Source organism: Babylonia areolata, chromosome 15, assembly GCF_041734735.1.
Source record: "Babylonia areolata isolate BAREFJ2019XMU chromosome 15, ASM4173473v1, whole genome shotgun sequence".
Lineage (NCBI taxonomy): Eukaryota > Metazoa > Mollusca > Gastropoda > Neogastropoda > Buccinidae > Babylonia > Babylonia areolata.
In genome coordinates, this window is record NC_134890.1 from 757,926 (window position 1) to 770,147 (window position 12,222).

Below are 12,222 nucleotides of genomic sequence, written 5' to 3' on the forward strand. Positions count from 1 at the left end.
CTACACTGTACATCAACAGGAAGGGGGCGGGGTTGCGCTGGAAGTGGGTAGAGACAAAACCCAATATTTTAGCTTGAAACCTTCATTTTTCATGTACTATCATGCCCTCCAGATGAATGCATCAAGCCAAATTATCATTTTCACTGAGCTTTTGTGGTCTAATATTCTGTGATAGTGTTTGCGGGTGTTTGGGTGTGTGTTGGGGGGAAGGTTTATGTGAAGGTTTATGTGAGTGTTTATGTATCGTGTTTATGTTTACAACAACACGACAGAGGAGGAAAACAACATAACTGCCTACTTTGTACTTTGTATTTCTTTTTATCACAACAGATTTCTCTGTGTGAAATTCGGGCTGCTCTCCCCATGGAGAGCGCGTCGCTACGCTACAGCGCCACCCATTTTGTTTTGTATTTTTTTCCTGCATGCAGTTTTATTTGTTTTTCCTATCGAAGTGGATTTTTCTACAGAATTTTGCCAGGAACAACCCTTTTGTTGCCGTGGGTTCTTTTACGTGCACTAAGTACATGCTGCACACGGGACCTCGGTTTATCGTCTCATCCGAATGACTAGCGTCCAGACCACCGCTCAAGGTCTGGTGGAGGGGGAGAAAATATCGGCGGCTGAGCCGTGATTCGAACCAGCGTGCTCAGATTCTCTCGCTTCCTAGGCGGATGCGTTACCTCTAGGCTATCACTCCACAGCACTTGGTTGTTGCGTCTAATACGTTTGATAATATTCTAGCAACATTTCAACCAATGAAATAAACAGACTTGAATTTTCTTCTTTTTTTTTCAAAATGTTTTATGTATTTTTTTCCCTGAAAATCCCAGTTATCTTTTCCTGATTTGGAGTTATCTCATCCTGTCAATACTGAACTAATTAAGATTATATTCTTCATTCATTTTCCTTCAAGAAAACATTTCTATATACATCTGAGCATTATTTGAATTTTGTGGGGGTTTTGTTGTTGTTGTTTTGTTTTGTTTTGTTTTTCGTTGTTATTTAGGCTGGTGATCACTTTGCGAAAAATCACAAATAGTTCCAGAAGTATTAAACAGAATTCGTGTGTTTAGAAAGTTCCTTGACTTTCGTAGCAGAATAAAATGTTCTGAGAGAAAGACAGGGTGGAAATAGAAATAGAAATGGAGGGTGGAAAGAGAAAGAGAGGGTGGAAAGAGAAAGAGAGGGCGGAAAGAGAAAGAGAGAGGGTGGAAAGAGAAAGAGAGGATGGAAAGAGAAAGGTGGGGACAGTGATGTGACAGACAAGTTTCAGCTGCAAGGTGTCAAAGCGTTAGGACTAATAATAATGATGGTATTTATATAGCGCTGGATCTTGTGCAGAGACAAATCAAAGCGCTTTCGCACCAGTCATTCACAGGCATGCATAACTCTAAAACTGGAGCAACTGAAGACAAGGAAGAGGCAGGGGAGGGAGGGTATTTTGGGAAGAGGTGGGTTTTAAGGCCAGACGCCACACCACCTCTGCGAAAAACAAAACAAACCCATCTACTTCACCACCACCTCCTCAATGGACAGAAAAGAGAAAGCGAATGGTTTATTCATTTCTTCATGGCACCACTTCGTTGAGGGTATGAGAACAAACATCGTTACAACACGCTCAGGTACAGAAAGGAAGTATTAGAAATATCAAAGAACGGATACTGGACTAAAACACCTGGTTCATGACATGCAACGGGTTCATAATTTCTCTATATTTGAATGCTGTTTGTTTGTTTGTTTTTTCAGAACAATGACAGATTACACACGTCACTACGTCTTGTGCAAGGCATTCGGCGGCTTTATTTAAATACACGTGGGTGTTGATCTATTTACAAGGACTAAACTTCAATCTGATTTCACTAAGAACTGGTCAGCTAAAAACAAAACACAATTCATCTTTGTTTCACAAAAAAAAAAAAATATTATGTTTTTCATATCCATCATTATGCACACTCGAACCTGACACACCCAGATAAAAGGTACGTCCTTTCATATTTCAGATGTTTACCTTCATCAAGTATTGAATATTGTTTTATGAGACAAAAATATGGGAAAGGGGGAAAGAGAGAGAGAGGGGGGGGGGAATAATAAAAGAGAGAGGGAGACATAGTGACGCAGAGACAGAAAGACCGACACACAGATAAACCGGCAGACAGACAGGGCGACAGAGAGAAAGGGATGGACACACACACACACACACACACACACACACACACACACACACACACACACACACAAAAGCAGACACAAAGAGAACGCGATTGCCAATAATTTGTTTGAATTTGGAGACAGAAAAAGAAAGACAGAAAGAGATGAAGAGAGAGAGAGAGACAGAGGATGGCAGGGCAAGCAGAAAGAGAGCGATGGAAGCAGACAGACAGACAGACAGACAGACACAGCAGACAAACAAACCACCCAACCTGTGCAGTTCTGGTCAGGAGAGAGGCGTTGGTAGCCCTGGTCACAGTCACAGGTGAAGCTACCGTTGGTGTTGACACAGCGGTCACTGGGGCCAGGGCACTGGTCATCAGAGTTCGTGCACTCGTCCACATCTGTAACCCACGTCACACCACCACTCTTCTCACAAAGACTTCTGGTGGTGCTGTACCGTGTTGTGCTGTGCTGTGCTGTGTTGTGCTGTGCTGTGTTGTACTGTGTTGTATTGTGTCCTGTTGTCAACATCTGTAACCCACGTCACACCACCACTCTTCTCACCACGACTTCTGGTGGGGCTGTGCTGTGTTGTGCTGTGCTGTGTTGTGCTGTGCTGTGCTGTGCTGTGCTGTGCTGTGCTGTGCTGTGCTGTGGTGTGCTGTGCTGGGCTGTGCTGGGCTGTGCTGTGCTGGGCTGTGCTGTGCTGGGCTGGGCTGGGCTGGGCTGTGCTGTGCTGGGCTGGGCTGGGCTGTGCTGTGCTGGGCTGGGCTGTGCTGTGCTGTGCTGGGCTGTGCTGTGCTGGGCTGGGCTGTGCTGTGCTGTGCTGGGCTGGGCTGGGCTGGGCTGGGCTGTGTTGCGCTGTGCTGTGCTGTGTTGTGTTTTGCTGTGCTGCGCTGTGCTGTGCTGTGTTGTGCTGCTGTGCTGTTCTGTGCCATGCTGTGCTGTGTTGTATTGTGTCATGTTGTCCACATTTGTAACCCACGTCACACCACCACTCTTCTCACAAAGACTTCCCATGCTGTGCTGTGCTGTGCTGTGCTAGGCTGGGCTGGGCTGGGCTGGGCTGTGCTGGGCTGGGCTGGGCTGGGCTGGGCTGGGCTGGGCTGGGCTGGGCTGTGTTGTGTTGTGTTGTGTTGTGTTGTGTTGTGTTGTGTTGTGTTGTGTTGTGTTGTGTTGTGTTGTGTTGTGTTGTGTTGTGCTGGGCTGGGCTGGGCTGGGCTGGGCTGGGCTGTGCTGTGTTGTGTTGGGCTGGGCTGTGCTGGGCTGTAATGAGCTGTGTTGTGTTGTGTTGGGCTGGGCTGTGCTGGGCTGTGCTGGGCTGTGTTGTGCTGGGCTGTGCTGGGCTGTGCTGGGCTGTGCTGTGCTGTGTTGTGTTGTGTTGGGCTGGGCTGTGCTGGGCTGGGCTGTACTGGGCTGTGTTGTGTTGTGTTGTGTTGTGTTGTGTTGTGTTGGGCTGTGCTGGGCTGTGCTGTGCTGTGCTGTGCTGTGTTGTGTTGGGCTGTGTTGTGTTGTGTTGTGTTGTGTTGGGGTGGGCTGTGCTGTGCTGGGCTGTGTTGGGGTGGGCTGTGTTGTGTTGTGTTGTGTTGTGTTGTGTTGTGTTGTATGTTGTGTTGTGTTGGGCTGTGTTGGGCTGTGTTGGGCTGTGTTGTGTTGGGCTGTGTTGTGTTGGGCTGTGTTGTGTTGTGTTGTGTTGTGTTGTGCTGGGCTGTGTTGGGGTGGGCTGTGTTGTGTTGTGTTCGGGTGGGCTGTGTTGTGTTGTGTTGTGCTGTGTTGTGCTGGGCTGGGCTGTGTTGTGCTGTGCTGTGCTGTGCTGGGCTGTGTTGTGCTGTGCTGTGCTGTGCTGTGCTGTGCTGGGCTGGGCTGTGCTGTGCTGGGCTGTGTTGGGCTGTGCTGGGCTGTGCTGGGCTGTGTTGGGGTGGGCTGTGCTGGGCTGTGCTGGACTGTGCTGGGGTGGGCTGTGTTGTGTTGTGTTGTGTTGTGTTGTGTTGTGTTGTGCTGTGCTGTGTTGGGCTGGGCTGGGCTGGGTTAGATTGTGTTATGTGCTGTGGTATGGTGTGGTGTGGTGCGGCGGGCTGTGCTGTGCTGTGCTATGATGTGTTGGGCTGTGCTGTGTTGTGCTGTGTTGTGTTGTGCTGTGCTGTGCTGTGTTGTGTTATGCTGTGCTGTGCTGTGTTGTATTGTGTTGTCCACATCTGTAACCCACGTCACACCAGCACTCTTCTCACAAAGACTCGGAATTTCACTTGAAAAAACCCCATGACGAAGGCTTTGAGTGAAAGATTTTGTTCTATCGCAATGTGAGCCACGCCCGAAGACGTCCCAGAATCTGTTAATAGTTTGCAATCACTATCCTTGAGTGCAGTGCAGGCCTTGAGTACCGTTGCACTAACATTGGGTACAGTTGCACTGACCTTGGGTGCAGTTGTCCCCTATCCAGCCGATGTCACAGGTGCAGACCGGACCCTCACTGGTGTCGTTGCACGTTCCATGCTGACACGTGATGTTCTGACACGTGAAGTCTGACCACACACACACGCACGCACGCACGCACGCACGCACGCACGCACACACACACACACACACACACACACACACACACACACACACACACACACACACGTCCACATAAACACACACACATACGTCCACATAAACACACACACACACACACACACACACACATACACGCACGCACACACACACACACGTCCACATAAACACACACACAGACGTCCACATAACCACACACACACACACACACACACACACACACACACACACACACACACACACACACACACACACCATTGTGAATCTGTTCAATATTGTTATTTGAATAAAGTCTGTCTGTCTGTCTCTGTCTCTCTCCTCTTCTTCTTCTCCTTTCTTCCACTTTCACCTCCACTTTTTTTCCGTTTTCAGAGCTGACCATTGCACTGTCTCAAGGCAATAAAGCTAGAGGTAATATAAAAGGGAAAAAAAGGCATGGTCATTTGTGTACACATCTCCTCAGTAAACCTCGTGTGGTTTATGAATGTAGGAAGCTGTGAAACCACAATAAACAAAGAAAGAAAGCACAGTGAAAATGCTGCAAATAACGTTTGGGGGCTTTTTATTTCAACAAATACAGACATGCACAGTAGGACATGAAACATAAAAAAAATATATATATTCAGAAAAACGAAAAATAGCACGAGCAAACATCAAAACGACAAAGCAAAAAAAACCGACAAATAAACAAACCTAAAACAACAAACATATATCTATATGTCGACAGATGGATGGATAGATAGATATTTGAGTGTTTCCGTGTGTGCGTATGTGTACATAATTATGCACACTTCTCTGCCATATGATACACGCTCACTATACATTCGCTATTGATTTCAGCTGTGTGAACAGAGAAAACAAAATTAACATATCGGGTGACACATCATTTGAAAGCTAGCATTCCCAGCATGCACGACAAACATGGGGGCACACAGCCTTGGGGGTCTGTTCAGGTGAATCAGTGATATCAATCTCATCCATGTTCCATCAAACCACGTCACGTCAAACACTGTGCACGTGGATCTGGTGTCATTTGACAAACTGTGTTTGTCATCCAGACGTGGCGCTCCCTGTATGTCAACCTTCCCCACCAACTGCCGAGCTGTGTGTGTACGCCCATGGCCAAATGCATTAACAACAATCATGATAATAATCATGTGAATTCAGGGCCCCAGGCGCTTCACAAAAAATGGATGAACAGCGACATACACGCAAATTGTTCCACGGGGAAAAAAAAACACCTCCAATATAAGTGGTGACAGAAAACTGGCCACATCGTAAGATGAAAGCCTCCAATAAAACTGGCCACATCATGCCACATCATAAAGCCTCCAATAAAACTGACCACATCATAAGATGAAAGCCTCCAATAAAACTGACCACATCATAAGATGAAAGCCTCCAATAAAACTGACCACATCATGCCACATCATAAAGCCTCCAATAAAACTGACCACATCATAAGATGAAAGCCTCCAATAAAACTGGCCACATCATGCCACATCATAAAGCCTCCAATAAAACTGACCACATCATAAGATGAAAGCCTCCAATAAAACTGGCCACATACCACATCATAAAGCCTCCAATAAAACTGGGCACATCATAAGATGAAAGCCTCCAATAAAACTGGCCACATCATGCCACATCATAAAGCCTCCACTAAAACTGGCCATATCATAAAACCTCTAATAAAACTGGCCATATCATAAAGCCTCCAATAAAACTGGCCACATCATAAAGCCTCCAATAAAACTGGCCATATCATAAAGCCTTCAATAAAACTGGCCACATCATAAAGCCTCCAATAAAACTGGCCATATCATAAAGCCTCCAATACAACTGGTCACATCATAAAGTCTTCAACAAAACTGGCCATATCATAAGATCAAAACCTCCAACAAAACTGGCCATATCATGAAGCCTCCAATAAAATTGCCCAAATCATAAGATGAAAACCTCCGATAAAACTGGCCGTATCTTAAAGCCTCCAAGCTCCAAGTCATAGAACAATGACGAACAGAAGAGGACCTTGCATCAGTACCCACGCTATATATAGAACAATGACGAACAAAAGAGGACCTTGCATCAGTACCCAGACTATATATAGAACAGAAGAGGACCTTGCATCAGTACCCACGTTATATATAGAACAATGACAAAGAGAAGAGGACCTTGCATCAGTACCCACGCTATATATAGAACACTGACGAACAGAAGAGGACCTTGCATCAGTACCACGCTATATATAGAACAATGACGAACAGAAGAGGACCTTGCATCAGTACCCAGGCTATATATAGAACAGAAGAGGACCTTGCATCAGTACCCACGCTATATATAGAACAGAAGAGGACCTTGCATCAGTACCCAGGCTGTATACAGAACAATGACGAACAGAAGAGGACCTTGCATCAGTACCCACGCTATATATAGAACAGAAGAGGACCTTGCATCAGTACCCACGCTATATACAGAACAGAAGAGGACCTTGCATCAGTACCCACGCTATATATAGAACAGAAGAGGACCTTGCATCAGTACCCAGGCTGTATATAGAACAATGACGAACAGAAGAGGACCTTGCATCAGTACCCACGCTATATAAAGAACACTGACGAACAGAAGAGGACCTTGCATCAGTACCCACGCTATATATAGAACAGAAGAGGACCTTGCATCAGTACCCACGCTATATATAGAACAGAAGAGGACCTTGCATCAGTCCCCAGGCTGTATATAGAACAATGACGAACAGAAGAGGACCTTGCATCAGTACCCACGCTATATATAGAACACTGACGAACAGAAGAGAACCTTGCATCAGTACCCAGACTATATACAGAACAGAAGAGGACCTTGCATCAGTATCCACGCTATATATAGAGCAGAAGAGGACCTTGCATCAGTACCCACGCTATATATAGAACAATGACGAACAGAAGAGGACCTTGCATCAGTACCCACGCTATATATAGAACAATGACAACAGAAGAGGACCTTGCATCAGTACCCAGGCTATATATAGAACAATGACGAACAGAAGAGGACCTTGCATCAGTACCCACGCTATATATAGAACAATGACGAACAGAAGAGGACCTTGCATCAGTACCCAGGCTATATATAGAACAATGACGAACAGAAGAGGACCTTGCATCAGTACCCACGCTATATATAGAACAATGACGAACAGAAGAGGACCTTGCATCAGTACCCAGACTATATATAGAGCAATGACGAACAGAAGAGGACGCTGCCATCAGAAATCATTGATCCACAGACCATGACGACGCAACGTTCACGAGGACGTCGCAGGCGCTCTGAGTGGTGCACGCGCTTCCGATCCGGAATGAGTGTGATGACTGGGCAGGTGAAGGAAGGGGGGAGAGAGGAGGGGGGCAGAGAGGAGGGGGGAGAGAGGACAGAGAGGAGGGAGAGGAGAGGAGAGGAGGACGACGGAGAGGAGAGGAGGACGACGGAGAGGAGAGGAGGACGACGGAGAGGACGGAGAGGACGGAGAGGAGGGAGAGGACGGAGAGGAGGGAGAGAAGGGAGAGGAGGGAGAGAAGGGAGAGGAGGGAGAGAAGGGAGAGGAGGGAGAGGACGGAGAGGAGGGAGAGGAGGGAGAGGACGGAGAGGAGGGAGAGAAGGGAGAGGACGGAGAGGAGGGAGAGGACGGAGAGGAGGGAGAGAAGGGAGAGAAGGGAGAGGAGGGAGAGAAGGGAGAGAAGGGAGAGAAGGGAGAGGAGGGAGAGGACGGAGAGAAGGGAGAGGACGGAGAGGAGGGAGAGGACGGAGAGAAGGGAGAGGAGGGAGAGGACGGAGAGGAGGGAGAGGACGGAGAGAAGGGAGAGGAGGGAGAGGACGGAGAGAAGGGAGAGGACGGAGAGGAGGGAGAGGACGGAGAGGACGGAGAGAAGGGAGAGGAGGGAGAGGACGGAGAGGAGGGAGAGAAGGGAGAGGAGGGAGAGGAGGGAGAGAAGGGAGAGGACGGAGAGGAGGGAGAGGAGGGAGAGAAGGGAGAGGACGGAGAGGAGGGAGAGGACGGAGAGGAGGGAGAGAAGGGAGAGGACGGAGAGAAGGGAGAGAAGGGAGAGGACGGAGAGGAGGGAGAGGACGGAGAGGAGGGAGAGAAGGGAGAGGAGGGAGAGGAGGGAGAGGACGGAGAGGAGGGAGAGGAGGGAGAGGACGGAGAGGAGGGAGAGGACGGAGAGAAGGGAGAGAAGGGAGAGGACGGAGAGGAGGGAGAGGACGGAGAGGAGGGAGAGGAGGGAGAGGACGGAGAGGAGGGAGAGGAGGGAGAGAAGGGAGAGGAGGGAGAGGACGGAGAGGAGGGAGAGGAGGGAGAGGACGGAGAGGAGGGAGAGGACGGAGAGGAGGGAGAGGAGGGAGAGGAGGGAGAGGAGGGAGAGGAGGACGACGGAGAGAAGGGGAGGGGGGGTAAGTAGGGTAGAAATTGATCTGTTACAGGGAAAGGAAAGGAGGGGAGGGGAGGGCGTGGGGGGGTGGAACGCGTAGCGCACGAGCCCGATGACAAAGTAATCAAGTCGGGTAAAAAAAAAAATGTAAAGGGAAAAAAAAGAAGAGAACTGGGTGTTACTGCCTTGTCCCTGTCTGCATTATTCATTCACATTGTTGTTTTCTTTCTTTCAAAGCAGATGTGGTGTAGCGTATATGGATCAGTGCGCACACACTGTGACACCTCCTTGAAACTGAAACTGAATCTGAAACGGTCTGGTTCGCCCTGCGTTTCTTTGTAGGGGACACACACACACACACACACACACACGCACACACACACACGCACGCACGCACGCACGCACGCACGCATACGCACACACACACACACGCATATGCACACACACACGCGCACACACATACACGCGCGCGCGCGCACACACACACACACACACACACACACATACACACATACACGCACGCACGCACACACACACACACACACACACACACACACACACACACACACACACGCATACGCACACACACACACAAAACACACACACACACACACACACACACACACACACACACACACACACACACACACACGGGGTTAGACAGACACAGACAGACAGACAGAGACAAGAGAAAGATAGAGACAGAGACAGAGACATTGTTTAATTACCATTGACAATACTATCCTTTGGCAAGGGGGGACAATCACAATGTATAAATAAAAGAATAACAGCGGTTTGCAGAGAAATTAACATATTGCTAAGAGTAAGAAAGAAAAACAACAAAAACCAAAATCATAAAACAGAACATATTGCTCAGAGCAAAATAGAAAAAGAACCGAAAAATTATAAAAAGCAGTGCTATGAATGCTGACATCTACAATCACATTCATACATTCTTTATGGATAGCTTGGCTGTAGACGATGCAACTGTTACGTTAACTCTCTCCATACGAACGGCGAAAGAGACGACGTTAACAGCGTTTCACCCCAATTACTATCATCAAATTATTGGAAGCGGAACGCTCTTATACTGAAGACGTGAATGTTGACAAAGAATACCACAGTTCTGACGACGGAAGCTTAAGGTTGGGTCATTCAGACACACACTGGACATCCGAGGGGTCTGTGTAGAGGAGAAGAGAGGACTGGCCGTACTGAGTGGGTTAACTTCGGAATCACATTCAAACACCAGGCACACACGCATTAGCTCACAATTCACTCAGTTCACGTTCACACGCACACACACGTTTGTGTTAGTTATTCAGGGCTTGTCAGTGCCTTGTACAAGGCATATACAAATCGAATGACACATCTCAAACCATCCAGCTGTCTACAAAATCATTCATATTAGTTGTGAAACTGACATCATGGTTATTTTCCATAACTATCAGGCTTCCGAAGTTAATTGCTTTTTCCGACAACTCCAAGCTAGGGTGATAAATCTCGCTGGTGATCTTATTTTGATTTCGTCAGCTGTTGAAAGCACTGAATTTTCTCCGTTGAAAATTACGCTTTTCCGAAATCACAGAGAGAGAGAGAGAGAGAGAGAGAGAGAGAGAGAGAGAGAGAGAGAGAGAGAAAAGTAAACGACGCTATAATTCTCCACATACAGCATAACCAATGCTGGTGAATATCAGAATATTAACTGCAGTAATAATCCCCTTGTGACTATTTGAAATACACTATTATTGCTGCCTCTGCTGCTGCTACTACTGCTATTATATTAACGTCAATACTATTTCTATTACTACTATACTACTACTGCTGCTGCTACTACTGCTATTATATTAACGTCAATACTATTTCTATTACTACTATACTACTACTGCTGCTGCTGCTACTGCTATTATATTAATGTCAATACTATTACCACTACTGCTGCTGCTGCTGCTACTGCTGCTACTACTGCTATTATATTAACGTCAATACTATTACTACTACTGCTGCTGCTGCTGCTGCTACTGCTATTATACTAACGTCAATACTATTAATACTACTACTACTACTGCTGCTACTACTACTGCTATTATATTAACGTCAATACTATTACTACTACTGCTGCTGCTACTGCTATTATATTAACGTCAATATTATTACTACTACTACTACTACTACTGCTCCTGCTGCTGCTACTACTACTGCTATTATATTAACGTCAATACTATTACTACTACTACTACTACTGCTACTGCTGCTGCTGCAATTGATAATAATAATTTCATCATCATTATTATTATTATTATTATTATTATTATTATTATTATTATTATCTTATCATCATTGTTATCATTAGTAGTCGTAGCAGTAGCAGTAGTAGTAGCAGTATCATTTCGCAACTCATGCCCAAAGTCAACGTCATCACGGTGTGTGATACTTGTCTCCACCATCACTGACAGACTGTCACGAGAGCGGTATGACAGTGATGGCGTTCCAAAGACCATGGCATCACACTGCCACAGTCACAGTAAACACTGCAGTATTTGGGACTCTCAAACCAATCAGTACGCCATCAGGATGGAGTCGCGTCCTGTGTGGTATCCCTTCGCATCATAACCGCCCGTGATTGGACTGCATGCATCATCTCAATCCTACTGAACTAATTTCGTGTTGTAGTGGATCCAAGACCCGTGCTGTACTGTAATGTGCTGTACTGTACTGTAATGTGCTGTACTGTGTTATACCGTATTGCACTGTACTGTGTTGTACTGTACTGTACTGTATTATACTGTGTTGTACTGTGCTATACTGTGTTGTACTGTACTGTATTATACTGTGTTGTACTGTGCTATACTGTACTATACTTTGTTGTACTGTACTGTACTGTAATGTGCTGTACTGTATTATACTGTGTTGCACTGTGCTATACTGTACTATACTTTGTTGTACTGTACTGTACTGTAATGTGCTGTACTGTATTATACTGTGTTGTACTGTGCTATACTGTACTATACTTTGTTGTACTGTACTGTACTGTAATGTGCTGTACTGTATTATACTGTGTTGCACTGTACTGTACTGTATTATACTGTGTTGTACT

At 46.5% G+C, this 12,222-nt stretch overlaps 1 protein-coding gene across 9 annotated transcripts in view; it reads right to left on the bottom strand.

Annotated features, from left to right (window-relative positions):
* Positions 1–12,222, bottom strand: part of LOC143290350 (mucin-like protein) — a 163,971-nt gene that overhangs the window by 95,228 nt on the left and 56,521 nt on the right. For 8 of the 9 annotated variants that reach the window (XM_076599710.1, XM_076599711.1, XM_076599705.1 and 5 more), the window contains exons 3-4: positions 4,566–4,673; positions 2,421–2,552 (exon numbers count right to left, since the gene is read on the bottom strand). In XM_076599710.1, the coding sequence (XP_076455825.1) occupies positions 2,421–2,552; positions 4,566–4,673 (240 nt within the window). The remainder of the gene's footprint in view (positions 1–2,420; positions 2,553–4,565; positions 4,674–12,222) is intronic. The other variant, XM_076599713.1, reaches the window with a different exon arrangement.